At 41.0% G+C, this 18,466-nt stretch overlaps 1 protein-coding gene across 10 annotated transcripts in view; it reads left to right on the top strand.

Moving 5' to 3' along the window:
- PPP6R2 (protein phosphatase 6 regulatory subunit 2) overlaps positions 1 to 18,466 on the top strand; it is a 100,134-nt gene that overhangs the window by 41,031 nt on the left and 40,637 nt on the right. For 4 of the 10 annotated variants that reach the window (XM_046646165.1, XM_046646160.1, XM_046646159.1 and 1 more), the window contains exon 3: positions 12,772 to 13,014. In XM_046646165.1, coding sequence (XP_046502121.1) covers positions 12,788 to 13,014 — 227 coding nt within the window. In that variant the 5' untranslated portion in view covers positions 12,772 to 12,787. Of the gene's footprint in view, positions 1 to 10,949; positions 11,080 to 12,771; positions 13,015 to 18,466 lie in introns of those variants that run through there. The other 6 variants (XM_046646157.1, XM_046646158.1, XM_046646162.1 and 3 more) reach the window with 6 other exon arrangements.

The raw sequence follows: 18,466 nt of genomic DNA, 5'->3' as shown, positions 1-18,466 counted from the left end.
CTCTGAGCCTCTGTTTGTTGTTGGAGCTGAGACGTGTTTCCTGGAGGCAGCATATTGTTGGGTCTTGTTCTGTAATCCATCTTGCCAGTCTGTGTCTTTTTATTGGAGGATTCAATCCATTTACAGTTAGGGTGATTATCGATGTATGAGGGCTTAATGCTGCCATTTTATCACTCCTTTTCCGCTTCTCCTGCATTTCCTTTGTTTCTCGTCCTGTGTGTTTTAGTCTACCTATTGGATTATGTAGTTTTTTTATGTTGTGTTTGTTTTCTCCTTATTTATTATTTGTGTCTCTGTTCTGCTTTTTTGTTTAGTGGTTACCATGAGATTTGTATTCAGAAGCTCGTGTATAAGATAGTCCATTTTCTGATGGCCTCTCATTTCCTTAGGTTAGACCAATTCAGTCTCTCTCCTCCTCCCCTCCTAAGTGGTTTTTCTCACATCTTATTCCACCTTGTGCTGTGAGGTGGTGGTCAAAATGACAAGATTATCTTTGTTTTTGATGTTTTCCTTCCCTTTGTCGTTAATGCTATACTTGAGTATTTGCTATCCTGCTCCGATTTTGTCTACCTATCTATCTCCTTACTCCGTGCTTTGTAACCCCTTTCTCCGTTTTGTTGTTTTTTTCCAGGTATGAGGGCCTTCTTGAGGATTTCTTGTGTATGTTGGAGCGGGGGGGGCGGGGGGGGGGGTTGTCTTGTGGCTACGAACTCCCTTAGCTTTTGTTTATCTGGGAAAGTTTTTTATTTCTCCATCATATCTGAAGGGTATTTTTGCTGGATAGAGTATTCTTGGCTGAAAATTTTTGTCTTTCAAAGACTTGAATGTGTCATTCTATTCTCCCCTGGCCTGTAAGGTTTCTGCAGAGAAGTCCACTGAAAGCCTGATAGGGGTTCCTTTGTAGGTTGTCTTCTTCTGCCTTGCTGCCCTTTGTATTCTTTCTTTGTCATTAATTTCTGCTGGTTTTACTACTATATGCCTTCCAGTACGTCTTTTTACATTAACGTATCTAGATCTGGATTCTTCTTCCACATGGATTTCCATCTCTTTCTCTAGGTTTGGGAAGTTCTCTGCTACTATTTCTTTGAACACGCTTTCTGCTTCACTCTCCTTCTCTTCTCCTTCTTGAATACTTATAATTCTTATATTGCATTTCCTAATTGAGTTGGATATGTCTCAGAAACTTTATTCCTTTCTTTTTAGTCTTAGTTCTCTCTCCTCCTCTATCTGGAGCATTTCAACATGTCTATCTTCAATTATGCTGATTCGCTGCTCTCTGGGGTCCACTCGATCGTCCAGGGAATCCATATTTTATCTCATTGATTGTGTCTTTCACGTCTAACATTTCCGATTGATTCTTCTTTACAGTTTTAATCTCTTTTGTGAAGCAGCTTCTGAACTCATTGAATTGTTTCTCTACATTCTCTTTTAACTTGTTGAGTTTTTTGATGATAGCTATTTTGAATTCTTTGTCATTAAGATTACGTATTTCTGGGTACTTGTCATTTTCTCTCTGGTCTGGAGATCTAATATAATGTTTGATATTGCTAGAGGGAGTGGCTCTGTTTTTTTCGCATCCTGGTGTTATCTGGTCGTGATTACCGCCTGTCGCCACTGGGTGGGGGTCAACAGCCACGTATTCTGAGCCTTCTGCCTTTGATGAGATCCCAGGCACTGGAGCAAACTGAGTGGGTGGGGGAGGAGCGCTTTCTCCTGCGTGACCTCGGGGTTTTCTCCCTCTGCTCTTGCTATCTGCTCTCCTGGAGTGTTGGTTTGATAAAGTCACCCCCCACGAAAGCTTTCCCCCCAATAGAGGGCTTCCCTCTAGGCTACAAGGGCCCACCAGGGATCCTTGATGTTCCCGCAAACGAATGTCCACTACCCTGTTCCTTCCCTCTCGGAGGCCTCCCGTCATCCTGGTACTCAATCTTTAGGGGAGGGAGTGAAATTTTGTCTTACCCTGTTCCCCCTCCTCCTCCGAGGGGCTCCAGCCCCTGTGCCATCCACCACATGACTGCGTGTGTCTGTCTGATGTTATTTATATTGTGTTTCGATGTCCTCTGTTGGAGTATGGATGTTTTTTCATTGTATATTGGAGGGGAGAGATTACCTGGAAAGTTCACTGTGCCATGATGCTAGTCCATCAGTCTCTTTGATTATAGCCATCCTGGTGGGCCTGAAGTTGTATCTCATTGTGATTTTGACTTGCATTTCCTTGTTGGCTAATGTTCCTAAGCGTCTTTTCATGTGCTTATTGGCTATTTGGATGTTTTCTTTGGAGAAGTGTCTCTTCAGATCTTTTCCTCATTTTAAAATTTCCCTTTTTATTATTGAGTTGTAAGAGTTCTTTATATATTCTAGATACAAGTCATTTATCAGACATGATTTGCAAAAATTTTCTTTTGTAAAAATTTTCTTTTGTTATAGTTTCTTGAAGGTGCCATTTGAAGCACAAAAGCTTTATTTTTTATTTGTATTTATTTACTTATTTACTTATTTATTTATTTATGCTGATGAATATTTGCCCTGAGCTGACATTCTTGCCAGTCTTCTATTTTTTAGTATGTGGGCCACCATCACAGCATGGCGCTAACAGAGAGATGTAGGTCTGTGCCCAGAAACTGAACCCAGGCTGCTGAAGCCGAATGTGCTGAACTCAACTACTAGGCCACCAGGGCTGGCCTACAAAAGCTTTATTTTTGATGAAGTCTAATTTATCTTTTTTGACCTTTTATTCATGTTGGTATCATATCTAAGAAACCCTGGCCAAATCCAAGCTCGTGATTTGCCTCTGTGTTTTCTCCTAAGACTTTTATAGTTTAAGCACTTAAATTTATGTCTTTGATCTGTTTTGAGTAGATCTCTGTGTATAGTTTGTAGGTCAGGGCCCAAATGTATTCTTTTGTATGCAGGTATCTAGTTGTCCCAGCATCATATGTTGAGAAAACTGTTCTTACACTCGTTGCATCATTTTGGCACCCTTGTCAAAAATCAATTGACTGTAAGTGAAAGGATCCATTTCTTGACTCTCATTTCTCTTCCATTGATCTATATGTCTTGTAATTTTGTAGCAAATTTTTAATTTGGGAATTGCAAGTCCTCCAACTTTGTTCCTTTTCAGGATCATTTTGTCTATTCTGGGCCTCTTGCATTTCCATATAGATTTTATGATCAGCTTGTCAGTTAACATAAAGAATTTTAAAAAACTGTCCTTTAGATATTACTTTCTGTACTTTATTATGCATCTCAATACTATATTGAGATTACAATCCCTAAGATAATTGTCTTTTGATGTATATTGAGGTTTCTTTATTGATTTAATGTGTGGTTTATGTTTATGAATGTTACATGGTGTGTTCAAAAAGAATTTGTGTTGTCTGTTCTTTGAGTGTAGAACTTTATATCTGTTTAATAGCTTGAGCTTATTAATAGTATTCACATTTTTAATAGTGCAACAGTAAGAAATAATACAAAGAGATCTCTTGTGTACCATTTTCCAGTTTCCTCCAGTGGTAACATTTTGCAAAATTACAGGTAGAAGGTCACAACCAGGAATGAGATTGACACAGTCCACTCATCTTATTCATATTTCCCAGTTTTATTGGTACTTGTTTGTGTGTGTTTAGTTCTGTGTAGTTTGTCATCTCTGTGGGTTCTGTATCTACCATCAGTCAAGATGCTCAACAGTTCCAAAGCCTTGAGGATTCTCGTGTTGCCCATTTATAACCACACTCACATCCCTCCTGCCACACACCCTCCCATCCCTAACCACTGGCAACCACTAATTTGTCCTTCATTTACAAAATATTGTCATTTCAAAAATGTTATACGTAAAAAGAATCATACGGTATGTAACCTTTGAGGATTGCCTTTTAAAAAATTTTTAGTGAGTTCATAATAGTTTATAACATTGTGAAGTTTCTGTTGTGCATTATTATTTGTCAGTCACCATATAAATGTGCCTCTTCACCCCTTGTGCCCACCCCCAACCTCCTTCCCCTCTGGTAACCACTAAACTTCTCTTTGTCCATGTGTTCGTTTATCTTCCACATATGAGTGATCATATGGTGTTTCTTTCTCTCTCTGGCTTATTTCGCTTAACATAATACCCTCAAGGTCCATTCATGTTTTTGCAAATGAGACGATTTGATCTTTTTTTTTATGGCTGAGTAGTATTCCATTGTGTGCATGTGTATATACATATATACACATACACATATACATATACCACATCTTCTTTATCTGATCATCAGTCATTGGGCACTTGGGTCGCTTCCATGTCTTGGCTGTTGTGAATAATGCTGCAGTGGACATAGGGGTGCATAAGTCTCTTTGAATTGTTGATTTCAAGTTCTTTGGATAAATACCCAGTAGTGGGATAGCTGGGTTGTACGGTATTTCTATTTTTAATTTCTTGAGAAATCTCCATACTGTTTTCCATAGTGGCTGCACCAGTTTGCCCTCCCACCAGCAGTGTAGGAGGGTTGCCTTTTTTCCACATTCTCTCCAACATTTTTCATTTTTGGTCTTGGTGATTCTAGCTGTTCTGACACGTGTTAGGTGATATTTCTGTGTAGTTTTGATTTGCATTTCCCTGATGACTAGTGATGTTGAACATATTTTCATGTGCCTGTTGACCATCTGTATATCTTCTTTGGAAAAATGTCTGTTCATATCCCCTGCCCATCTTTTGATCAGATTGTTTGTCTTTTTGTTGTTGAGTTGTGTGAGTTCTTTATGTATTTTGGAGATTAACCCCTTGTTGGATATATGATTTGCAAATATTTTCTCCTAGTTGGTGGGTTATCTTTTTGTGTTGTTCCTAGTTTCCCTTGCCTTGCAGAAGCTCTTTAGTGTGATGAAACACCACTTATTTTTTCTTTTGTTTCCCTTGTCCAAGTAGACATGGTATTCGAAAAGATCCTTCTAAGACCGATGTCAAAGAGTGTACTGTGTATACTTTCTTGTAGGAGGTTGATGGTTTCAGGTCTTACCTTCAAGTCTTTGATCCATTTTGAGTTAATTTTTGTGTATGGTGAAAGACAATGGTCCACTTTCATTCTTTTGCATGTGGCTGTCCAGTTTTTCCAACACCATTTATTGAAGAGACTTTTGTTTCTCCATTGTATGTTCTTAGCTCTTCTGTCGAAGATTAGCTGTCTGTAGATGTGTGGTTTTTTTTTTCTGACTTTTTATTGAGATTATGATAGTTTATAACCTTGTGAAATTTCAGTTGTACATTATTGTTTGTCAGTCGTATTGTAGGTGCACCACTTCACCCTTTGTGCCTGCCCCCCACGCCCCCTTTCCGCTGGTAGCCACTAATCTGTTCTCTTTGTCTACATGTTTAACTTCTACATATGAGTGGAGTCATAGGTGTGTGGTTTTATTTCTGGGCTTTCAGTTCTGTTCCATTGATCTGTGTGTCTGTTTTGAGCCAGTACCATGCTCTTTTGATTATTATAGCTTTGCAGTATATTTTGAAGTCAGGGATTGTGATGGCTCCAGCTTGGTTCTTTTTTCTCAGGATTGCTTTAGGTATTTGGGGTCTTTTGTTGCCTCATATGAATTTTAGGATTCTTTGTTGTGTTTCTGTGAAGAATGTCATTGGGATTCTGAGTGGGATTGCATTGAATCTGTAGATTGATTTAGGTAGTGTGGACATTTTAACTATACATATTCTTCCAGTCCCTGTGCATGGAATATCTTTCCATTTCTTTATGTCATTATCAATTTCTTTCAGTAATGTCTTATAGTTTTCTTTGTATAGGTCTTTCACATCCTTGGTTAAATTTATTCCTGGATATTTTATTCTTTTTGTTGTGATTGTAAATGGGATTGTATTCTTGAGTTCTCTTTCTGTTAGTTAGAGTATAGAAATGCACCTCATTTTTGTAAGTTGACTTTGTACCCTGCAACTTTGCTGTAGTTGCTGATTATTTCTAATAGTTTTCTGATAGATTCTTTAGGATTTTCTATATATAAGATCATGTTGTCTGCAAACAGTGAGCGTTTCACTTCTTCATTACCTATTTGGATTACTTTTCTTTCTTTCTTTCTTTTTTTTTTTTTTGAGGAAGATTAGCCCTGAGCTAACTACTGCCAGTCCTCCTCTTTTTGCTGAGGAAGCCTGGCCCTGAGCTAACATCGTGCCCAACTTCCTCTACTTGATATGTGGGATGCCTACCACAGCATGGCGTGCCAAGCGGTGCCATGTCCGCACCCGGGATCTGAAGCAGCAAACCCCGGGCCACCGGGAAGTGGAATGTGCGCACTTAACCGCTGCACCACTGGGCCAGCGCCTACTTTTATTTCTTTTTCTTGCCTTATTGCTCTTGCCAAAACCTCCAATACTATGTTGAGTAAGAGTGGCGAGAGTGGGTACCCTTGTCTTGCTCCTATTCTCACAGGGATGGCTTTCAGTTTTTCCCCTTTGAGTATGGTGTTGGCTGTGGGTTTGTCATATGTGCCCTTATTATGTTGAGGTACTTTCTATACCCATTTGATTGAGAGTTTTTAGCATAAATGGCTGTTGGATCTTGTCAAATGTTTTCTCTGCGTCTGTTGAACACCTGCTTTCTTTTGTTTGCCATTAGTTTGGAGTATTGTCTTCCATCCCTTCCCTCTGAGCTTGTGTTTATCTTTAGAGTTGAGATTTGTTTCCTTTGAGAGAGCATATTGTTGCGTCTTTTTTTTTAATCCATCCTTGGGATTAACCTTTTTTGCTTAGCAATAATTCCCTAAAGACTCATCCAACTTGTTGCATGTAGCAATAGTGTGTTCCTTTTTATTGCTGAGTAGTATTCCATGGTATGGATGGATCACAGTTTATTTAAGCACTCAGGAAGGTCATCTGGACTGATAGCAGTTTTTGACTACGGTAGTCCTCCCTTATCCTCAGTTTCGCTTTCTGCAATCTCAGTTACCTGTGGTCAGCCATGGTCCAAAAATATTAAATGGAAAATTCCAGAAATAAACAGTTCATAAGTTTTGCATTAGATGTCATTCTGAATAGCAATCTTGTATCATCTTGCTATATCCTGCCAGGGATGTGAATCATCCGTTTGTCCAGTGTAGCCGCGCTGTAGATGCTACCCACTCATTAGTCACTTAGTAGCCATCTCAGTTATCAGATTGACTGTCATGGTGTCACAGTGCTTGTGTTAAGCAACCCTTATTTTACTTAATAATGGCCTTAAAGTGTAAGAATAGTGATGCAATTAAGATATGCCAAAAAGAATTTTTTGTTGTTAATCTCTTACTGTGCCTCATTTATAAACTAAACTTTATTATAGGTGTATATATGTAGGAAAAAACATTGTGTGTTTGTGTGTATGTATGTGTGCATTTACTATCTGCCATTTCAGGCATCCACTGGGGGTCTTGGAACATATCTCCCATTGATAAGGGGAGACTATTGTGTTATAAATGAAGCTTCTATGAGCATTAATGTACAGGACTTTGTTTGAACTTCAGCCTTTATTTCTTTAGGATAAATGCCTTGGGCTGAAGCAGTTTTCTTTTTTTTTTTTTTTTTGGCTTAAAACAACAATAAACATTTATCATCTCACAGAGTTTGTGAGAGTCAGGAATTTGGGAACAGCTGTACTGGGTGCTGGCCAGGGGTTTCTCATGAGATTGTAGTCAGATGTCACCAGGGCTGCATCATCTGAAGCCTTGACTGGGGAGGGAGAACCTGCTTCCAGGATGGCTCAGTCATATGCCTCTTGGCCACCGAGGAGACCTCCGTTCCTCAATATGTGAAGTTTTGAAATCAGGTAGTGTTAGTACTCCAACTTTGTTCTTCCTTTTCAGAATTCCTTTGGCTATTCTAGTTTTTTTTTTTTTTTTCATTTCTGCATACATTTTAGTATCAGCTTGGCAATTTCTGTTTTTAAAAATCTGATAGGATTTGATTGGGATTGTATTGAATTAATAGTCCAGTTTAAGGAAAATCGATGTCTTAACCATATTGAATTTTCTAATGCATGACCATAGTAATATCTCTCTGTTTATTTAAATATTCTTTCATTTCTCTCAGCAGTGTTTTGTAATTTTCAGTGTACAGGTCTTGCACATATTTTATTAAATTATCCTGAAGTGTTTCATGTTTTTGGATGTTATTGTAAGCAGAATTTTTAAAAATTCCATTTGCAGTTCATTGGTCGTGTGTAGAAATACAATTACTTTTTGGACATTGACTTTGTAACTGGTAAGCTTGCTAAATTCACTCTTATTAATTCTAGTAGCTCTTTTCCTTATAGATTTCTTAGGCGTGTCTGTGTATACAATCATGTCATCTGTGAGTAAAAACGATTTTATTTATTCCTTTTCAATCTGTATGTGTTTCTTTCTCTTAATTGTCTTATGGTGCTACCTAGGACTTTCATTACAATCTGGAATAGAAGTGATTAGAATCTCATGTTTCAATCTCAGGAGAAAAGCAGTCTTTTCACCATTAGTATGCTGATAGCTGTAGGTTTTTTAGTTGATACCTTTTATCAGATTCAGGAAGTTCCCTTCTAGTCCTCATTTATTGAGTGTTTTTATCATGAAAGGGTGTTGTGTTTTTTTTCAAATTACTCAAACTCAACCATATTGATAATTACGTTAAATGTAGATGGTCTAAATACTTCAGTTAAAAGGCAGAGAATAACAGATGGAATAGTAAAGCAAGACCCAATCAGTCATGTGCTATTTACAAAAGAAACACTTTAAATATAAAGACACAAATAGGTTGACAGTAAAAGGATGTTAAAGGATATACCAAACATGAACCACAAGAATGCTATGCTATATTAGCATAATGGTATGTTATATTAAGATCATAATTGTTGATATATTATAAAGCAGACTTCAAGACAAGATATATTGCCAGAGATTATGAGGGACATTTCAGAATGATCAAAGAGGCAATTCATCAAGACGGCATAACAATCCTAAATATGTATCCATATAATAAAATAAATTTAAAACACATGAAGGAAAAGTTGACAGAATCAAAAGGAGAAATAAATAAATCCACAATTATAGTTGAAGATTGAAACCCTCCCTCTCATTAATTGATAGAACAAATAGACACAAAATTAGTGAGGACATAGAAAACTTGAATAACATTATCGACCAACTTGACTTTTTTTTTAAAGACTTTTAAATTTTTTTTCTTTTTCTCCCCAAAGCCCCCAGTACATAGTTGTGTATTTTTTAGTTGTGTGTCCTTCTAGTTGTGGCATGTGGGATGCCGCCTCAGCATGGCTCGATGAGTGATGCCATGTCTGTGCCCAGGATTCAAACCGGCGAAACCCTGGGCCGCCAAAGTGGAGCGCGTGAATCTAACCACTCCACCATGCGGCGGCCCCAACCAACTTGACTTTAACCCACCCAATAGCAGCAGGATAAAAACTATTTTCTAGTGCACATGCCGCATTCACCAAGACAGACCATAACAAATGCACAGCCATCAGCAACCTACAACCTGCTGGGCAAATCCAGCCCACTGCTTGGTTTTGTACAATTTGCAGACTAAGAATGGTTTTTGTGTTTTTAAAGGCTTTTTAAGAAGAAAAAGAAGAAGAAAAAGAACATGCAACACAGACCCTATGTGGCCTACAAAGCTGAAAATAATACTGTTTAACTCTTTACAAGAAAAAGTTTCTTGACTCCTGTGCTAGGCCGTAAAAAAAAAATCAATAAATTTAAAAAGAATGAAACCATACAATCCTGCTCTCTGACCACAACAAAAAGTAGATATCAGTAACAGAGATATTTAGAAAACCCCAAATTAATTGGAAAATTAAGCATTATACTTCTAAATAACCTATAAATCAAAGGAAAAAACTCACAGGGGAGATTAGAAATATCTTGAATTCAGTGAAAATGGAAACATCAAAATCTGTGGTATACAGCTAAAACAGTGCTTGAATGAAAATTTGTAGCTTTTAATGCTTATAACAGAAAAGAGGAAAGGTCTAAAAAAGGAATGATTAAGCTTCTACTTTAAGAAGCTATAAAAAGAAGAGCAAATGAAACCCAGAGTATGCAGTAGGAAGGAAATTATGAAGCCAGAAGAAGAAATCAATGAAATAGAAAATGGACAAATACTAGAGAAAAAAAATAATAAAACCAAAATCTGGTTCCTCAAGAAGATCAATAAAATTAATGAACCTTTAGTAGCACTGATGAACAACAAGAGAGAGAAAAGGACAGGTATCACTAAGGTATAGGAATGAAAGAGGGGCCTGCGGATCCTACTTTACATTAGAAGATTAACAAATTAACAAGGTACTATAATGAACAACTTCATGCCAATATCAGTTCAGGTAAAGTGGTCACATTTTTTCAGCAAGCAAATTACCGAAATGGAAACAAGTAGAAATAGAATATACTTATTGAAGAAATGGAGTTCATAATTTGAAACATCACCAAAGACAACTTTAGACCCTTGGCTTCACTGGTGAGCTCTGTCAAACATTTTAAGAGGAAGTAGTACCAATTCTATGTAAACTCAGAAAATGGAGGAAGAGGGAATATTTCCCAACATGTGTTGTGAGGCACATTTACCCTGATGCCCAGGGCAGACTTAAGCATTGCGAGGAAAGAAACCTATACCAGCATTCGTGTAGCCGTTTCAGCTGCCTCATGATCCGTGCTTGCATGGTGTATCCTTTTCCATTCTTTTAACTTTTTTTTTTTTTTTTACTTTTAGCCTGTGTCTTGATATTTAAAGTAAGCTTTTTATACTCAGCATATAGTGAGTTGCTACTTTTTTATCTAGTCTGACCATTTCTGTCTTTAATTGAAGTTATTAATGTATTTGCATTTAATGCGCTTACTGATACGGTTGAGTTTATGTCTGTTATCTTACTATTTTTTCCCATTTGTCCCGTCTGTTTTTGTTGCTTATTTTCTCTCTCTCTCCTTTCTTTTTATCTTCTTTTGGATTAATCCAGTCCTTTTTTAGGATCCTGCTAGAAAAACTTGTCCCATTTGGTTTATCGGAACTTGTGGTCCCTCCAGCCACTCACCCACTCTATGGCTAAAAGCAGTATTCACAGACGCCTCCTCTAGCTGCCCTGTCTTGTAAGTTCTTGTTTGGAAAAATGCCTTGGCAAGGTGGGATCTCACTCTGGTTCCCCTCTTTCTCTGGATTGTATGTTATCTAAGTGTTTGAGTCATTCTCTAGGGCATATAGGAAAGAGGGGCATCTGATGTATATGTGGAGACAGCCATCTTTTCCTGAAAGCACTTCTAGGAATTATTATTTCTGTTCCCCAAAGTCTGTTGCAACCATCCACAAATGTCCATCCACACGCCTCACAAGAGAAGTAAGAGAGATCTTAGTACCCAGAAGGAACCTGAGTGCGGGGTCCGTCCATGGAGTCCCTTGCAGTGCAAGTCAAAGCAGCTCAACCTTTGAGTGCCTTGCAGCGTGTGCTGGTGCAGGCCCAGGGCAGTCCAGGCCCTGCCCTTAGCTCAGTCTGGCGGGGTGGGTGGGATTTTATGAGGAAGGACTGTCTGAGCACAAGAGCATGTGCAGAATGTTAAAGGTAGGAAAGTGCAGTTTGCCTTGAAAGAAAGATGCAGCATCCTTGTTTCGAGGGTAGAGTCAGGGAGACGGTAGGCGTGCCCAGAAGACGGGAGGCACATTGTAGAAAGCAGCCTGCTGAGTGGTGGGCGTCTGGGGCCAGTGGAGCCTATGAAGCCAGGTGGGAGGAATGTGAAGGTGTCTCTGTTTTGGAAAAGTGAGTTTGACGTGAAGGGGATGGTGCCTGGACAGCTGAGGAGCCTGTGTCAGGGGCTCCTAGGGCAGCTGGGCTTTACACACAGACAAATCCGAGGTTTTGCATCATATGGACAGTCTTTTACTCTTTTAAATAAAAGTATCAGGTAAGATAAGTCCCGTCTACTATTACCATAGTTATCAAGGAATGATTCATGTGACATTGAAAAGATTCATAAGCTCAAAATGCAGATTTAACTTTGTTAAAGATACGAGCTTTATGGTTTTCATTTTGCATCGAACACTGAAAACTGTGGTGCAAACCAGCCTAGGCCCAAAGACTGATGTATGAGACTCAGCTGTCCCACTTGAGTGGGACGAACAAACCTTGTATGGTCCAAGCAAAGAAAGCAAGAGCCTGAAGCGGGTGATGTGGGATGCAGAGGATGGGCTGGGTCAGTAACAATTTCTCAGGTGGCTGTGGCAAGACCTAGAGCTCAGGGTACATGTGAGGGAGGTGGCGGCTTCAGGGATAACCCTGAGTTATTCAGCAAGATGGAGACAGTGAAAGGAGAGGCCAGGTGGGTAGGGAGTGACAGAGGAAGGGAGGGCCAAGCAAAATGAGCTGTCATGAGTTTGACTTGCTGAGGTTGTGTTCTGTGAGATATTTTGTGTTCTTTTATTTGATGGTCAGTCAGGTGTGGCCATGACACACACAAGAAACATGGTTTTGTGTTGGTCTAAAGGAGCAAAGGAGTGAATGAGAGCACCAGTGGCACATTGAGCACTGGGGGTGGGAAAGGAGAGCAAGGAAGGTGGGTCAGCTAGAGTGGAATCGAGAGAAGGCAGCAGGTTCTGAGATGCAGGAGAGCCGAGAAGTCCCCACTGACTTTGGAGCCTGACCCAGGGAGATCTGGTCCGAGCAGTTGCTGGGGAGACTGCCCTTTCCAGCCCAGGCCAATGTTGGGAATAGAGTTCTTGGACTTTGGTGTGGAGTTGCTGAGAGTGGATTTGTACTGGTGGGGATAATTGACCCTCCTCTTTGCTTGTAGCTCTGTGGCTGTCATCATGTTCTGGAAGTTTGATTTGAACACCACGTCCCATGTCGACAAGCTGCTGGATAAGGAGGATGTGACGTTGCGTGAGTTAATGGACGAAGATGACATCTTGCAGGAGTGCAAGGCTCAGAACCGGAAGCTGCTGGACTTCCTCTGCAGGCAGCAGTGTATGGAGGAGCTGGTGAGCCTCATCACACAGGACCCACCCCTGGACATGGAAGAGAAGGTCCGCTTCAAGTATGTACTGAGGCTGTGACCGGGGCCCAGCACTGGGCGGTGCTGCAGGGAGGCAGCGGGCAGTGTTTGAAGATGGCCAGAACCAGGGTTTTCTGATGGAGAAGCCGACCTTAGACGTTTACCCCACTTGAGAAGTGAGGAGGCCACTCCTGTGGGGTTTGTTTTTTTGATGTTTAAGATTTTGAAATCTCTTCTGTATGTGATTTCTCATTCTGAGTTTTAGTAGGTTATACTGTGTGTCAGTGTTTTGAGTGAAAATATGCTGAAAGAGAAGACTGATCCCATGACAGAGAGGCAGATGTAATTTCAGTGTGAGGCCTGACTGAATGGGGCTATACCAGCAGGAGGAGGCAGCTCCCAGCCTGGTGCAATGGCCGGTCGGGAGAGATGGGAGGCATTTGACAGCTTGACTGTGGAAGTACTTCACTCTGGGATCTTGGGCTTGGAGGAAATATGTTGTGTCATTAATGGTACTGACCATTCTCAAAGTTTTTCTAAAATGTTCCATTCAGCAGTTGGCTAGGATGTTAGGAAATAACAGAAGGGAAGGAGTGGTGTGGCAGGGGGTTGGGGTGGAGACAGAGGGGTGTGAGTGATCAGAGGACCTTGGGTGACGGGAGGACAGAGCGGACCCAGCCTCTGGCTCTGAGGGTGCTGCTCTGGGGCTGGAGCAGACTCTGGGAAGAGAGAGCTGGGGGCCTGTGACACAGCGAGAGTCAGGACAGATAGCAGCCCACAGTGGGCCAGACCTTGTGTGGTGGTCGAGTCTTAGAACAGAGTCAGCAGACTATGGCTGCAAGCTAAGAATGGGTTTACATTTTTAAATGGTTGAAAAAATTCTAAAGAATAGTATTTTGTTACATGTGAAAATGAGGTCAAATTCACATTTCATTGTCCATGAATAAAATCTCATTGGAACACAGCCACCATTTGTGATTACAAGGGCAGAGTTGAGTAGTTGCAACATAGACCATCTCGAATATTTACTTTCTGGCCCTTTATAGAAACTTTTTGCTGACCTTTGTCTTTTTTTTTTTTTTGAGGATTAGCCCTGAGCTAACAACTGCCAGTCCTCCTCTTTTTTGCTGAGGAAGCCTGGCCCTGAACTAACATCCATAGCCATCTTCCTCTACTTTATGTGTGGGATGCCTACCACAGCATGGCGTGCCAAGCGGTGCCATGTCCACACCTGGGATCCAAAGCGGAGAACCCTGAGACGCTGAGAAGCGGAATGTGGGAACTTAACTGCTGCGCCACCGGGCCCCTGACCTTTGTCTTAAAAAGAAAATAAAGCCAGATAGAGTGATGGAAAGTGCCTGTGGCCAGGGCACTTCAGTCAGTCAGGCCCTCTCTGACCAGGGGAGTCTGCTGACACTTAGGGGGAACCCTAGACAGTGGCAGGGGCCTTGTTTGTGGAAGAGCCAGGGATACAGGGCCATGGAGACCATCCGTGAAAGGTCACATGGTCCAGGTCAATACCTGCTGTTTCAGCGTCACCTTTAATGGCCCCGTCCCTTTCCCTCTCTCACTCCCAAGTGTGTCCTGTTTGGTGACAGGGTATGTGGTCTCCCTGTCTGGAGACATTGGTGACAAGTACTATAGGGGAAGAGACCTGGGGCGGGGGCAGAGGGATCCCAGGGTGGCATTGATGAGGCAGGAGAGGGCTTTTTTTTTTGTTGGTGAGGAAGATTGGCCCTGAGCTAACATCTCTGCCAGTGTTCCTCTATTTTGTATGTAGGACGCTGCCACAGCATGGCTTGATGAGCAGTGCGTAGGTTTGCGCCTGAGATCTGAACCCATGAACCCCAGGTCACCGAAGTGGAGCCCACAAACTTAACCACTGCACCACTGGGCCAGCCCGAGGAGAGTTTTGTAGTCAGAGAGTTTGGGAGACATTAAGAGATAAGTACCAGGCTAAGCAAAGCAATGAGAAAACCATGAACTCTGGGTGTGGGGACTTACTTGAGTAAGCAGATGGAGCTAGAGTGAAGAAGGCAGCTCAGCCGTTGACAGTACTGGATGACCTTGGAGGTGCTGTGGGTTGGTTCCAGACCACCATAGTAAAGCGAAGATTGCAATAAAGCGAGTCACATGAATTTTTTGGTTTCACAGTGCATATAAAAGTTGTATTTATACTATATTTTGGTCTATTAAATGTGCAATAACGTTATGTCTAAAAAAACAATGTACATACCTTAAGTGAAAAATACTTTATTGCTAAAAAATGCCAACCATCATCTGAGCCTTCAGTGGGTCGTAATCTTTTTTGCAGGTAGAAGCTCTTGTCTCGGTCTGGATGGCTGTTGACTGATCAGAGTGGTGGTTGCTAAAGGTTGGAGTGGCTGTGGCAATTTCTTAAAATAAGACAACAATGAAGTTTCCTGCCTCGATTGATTCTTCCTTTCCCAAACAATTTCTCTGTAGCGTGCAATGCTGTTTGATAGCATTTTACCCACAGTAGAACTTCTTTCAAAATTGAAGTCTGTCCCCTCAAACCCCGCTGCTGCTTTATCAACTAAGTTTGTGTCATATTCTAAGTCCTTTGTTGTCATTTCAACAGTCTTCACAGCATCTTCACCCAGGAGTAGATTCCATCTCAAGAAACCATTTTCTTTGCTCATCCATAAGAAGCAACTCCCCATCCTTTAAAGTTCTCTCATGAGATTGCAGCAATTGAGTCACATCTTCAGGCTCCACTTCTGATTCTAGTTCTCTTACTGCTTCTGCCACATCTGCAGTTACTTCTCCACTGAAGTCTTAAACCCCTCAAAATCATCCATGAGGCTTGGAATCAACTTCTTCCAAACTCTTGCTATTGTTGATGTTTTGACCTCTTCCCATGAATCACGAGTGTTCTTAATGGCATCTACTAGAATGGGGAATCCCTTCCAGAAGGTTTTCAATTGACTTTACCCAAATCCAGCAGAGGAATCATTATCTATGGCAGCTGTAGCTTTACAAAATATATTTCTTAAATAATAAGACTTCAAAGTCGAAATTACTCCTTGACCCGTGGGCTGCAGAATGGGCATTGTGTTAGCAGGCATGAAAACAACATTAATCTCATACATCTCCGTCACAGCTCTTGGGTGACCAGGTGCCATTTTCAATGAGGAGTAATATTTTGAAAGGAATTTTTCTTTCTGAGCAGTAGGTCTCAACAGTAGGCTTAAAAATTCAGTAAACCATGTTGTAAACAGATATGCTGTCATCCAGGCTTTGTTGTTCCATTTATAGAGCACAGGCAGAGTAGATTTAGCATAATTATCAAGGGCCCTAGGGTTTTCGGAATGGTAAATGAGCACTGGCTTCAACTTAAAGTCACCAGCTGCATTAGCCCCTAATAAGAGCATCATGCTGTCCTTTGAAGCCAGGTTTTGACTTCTCTCTGGCTATGAAAGTCCTAGATGGCATCTTCTTCCAATAAAGACTGTTCTGTCTGTATTGAAAATCTGCTGTTTATTGTAGCCACCTTCATTAATTATCTTAGCTAGATCTTCTGGATAACTTACTGCAGTTTGTGTATGAGGACTGGCTGCTTCACCTTGCACTTTTATGTTATGGAGATGACTTCTTTCCTTAAACCTCATGAACCAGCCTCTACTAGCTTCATGCTTTTCTTCTGCACTTCCTCACCTCTTTCAGCCTTCATGGAATTGATAGTTAGGGGCTTGCTCTGGGTTAGGCTTTGGCTTAAGGGAATGTTGTGGTGGTTTAATCTTCTATCCAGACCACTAAACCTTTCTCCCTATCAGCAATAACACTGTTTCCCTTTCTTATTTTGTGTGTTCACTTGAGTAGCACTTTTAAGGTCCTTCAAGAACTTTCCTTTGCATTCATAACTTGGGTAATTGTTTAGAGCAAAAGTCCTAGCTTTTGGCCTATCTTGGCTTTCAACATACACTCCTCATGAAGCTTGATCATTTCTAGCTTTTGATTTAAAGTGAGAGACTTGTGACTCTTCCTTTCACTTGAGCACTTAGAGGCCATTGTAGGTTTATTAATTGGCCTAATTTCAAAATTGCTGTGTCTCAGGGAATAGGGAGGCCTGAGTATAGAGGGAGAGAGACGGAGAACGGCCAGTCTGTGGGACAGTCAGAACACACACATTTATTAAGTTCGCTTTCTTTTATGGATGTGGTTCATGGCACCCCCAAACAACTACAATAAAAACATCAAGGATCACTGATTACAGATCACCATAACAAATATAATCACAGTGAAAAGTTTGAAATATTGTGAGAATTACCAAAATGTGACACAGAGATGTGAAGTGAGAAAATGCTACTGGGAAAATGGCACCGATAGACTTGCTTGATGCAAGGTTGCCACAAACCTTCAATTTGTGAAAAATGCAATAGTGCAAAGCACAATAAAGTGAAGCACAGTAAAACGAGGTATGTCTGTATTTATTTACATGTTCATACTAAGGGAAACACTGGGCATGAGTTTAACACTTGTGGTGTAATTTATAGAGACGAGATGTGAGTCTTCATCTTCCATCATAGGAAGATTATTTATATTGTCTAAAATTGGAAATAAAGAAGAAGCGGAAGTGTATTTTATTTAGAAACATGGAGGCTGACAGTGGAGGAAACTGCTGAAAGACTGGTGACTGAGGAGTGAGGCTTGGGAGTGAGGAAGGAGAGGGAAGGCTGCCCCTGTTCGGGAGCCCTTTTGAGCTGTCTGAGCTGTTAAAGCCTTTGTACGTAGCAATAAAAACTTAAAAATTAATCTAAAATTGATTTGACTTTAAATGAAATTAAATCAAAATTTCCTTTTTGAGAAAAGGAATGAAATGGATGGGTGGATGAGGTGATAGCTAAGGGAAGAAATAGGGTCAAGATTATTTTTCAGAGATGCAGAGATACAAATAGGTATGTAGACAGGAGTCGGCAGACTTTATCTATGAAAGCTAAGATAGGAAATATTTAGGCTTGTTTAGGTCTCTGATGCAGCCACTCAGCTCTGACATTGTATTGTGAAAGCCGCCCCAGACGGTACATGAGTGAGTGTGGCTGTGCTTCAATAAGCTTGCTTACAGGAAGCAGTACCTGTGCTGCTCAGCACTCTAGTCGGCTGTGACCTCGGCCAGCCTGACAAGGTCAGCAGTGTCTCCTCCACAGCCTGGAGCCTCTGAGGTGAAGGTTCTGCCTGCAGACTTGGCTGAGCAGCATAGCTAATGTCGCTCCACCCTTGTGACTGTAGGCTGGGTTATGGAGAAACTCTTTTCCCAAGAGTGGAAAAGGAGCCTGAGCCAAGCCTGTTCAAGAGATGCTGCCTCTGGGCGGTTTGAGGTCAGGCAGCAGCTTGCTGTTCCTGCTTAAGGCCAGAGGCTGCCCCAGGCAGGTGAGGCCTCTGGAGCAGCCCTGGGATGAGAAGCCAGCCACCTGGTTCAGCCCGAGAACCATCAGGTTGCTCCTGGCCTTTTTTTGAGGTTTCTGCCCAGTTT

The sequence above is a fragment of the Equus quagga genome, chromosome 19, assembly GCF_021613505.1.
Source record: "Equus quagga isolate Etosha38 chromosome 19, UCLA_HA_Equagga_1.0, whole genome shotgun sequence".
Classification (NCBI taxonomy): Eukaryota; Metazoa; Chordata; class Mammalia; order Perissodactyla; family Equidae; genus Equus; species Equus quagga.
This window is presented reverse-complemented; position numbering and strand designations above follow the sequence as displayed.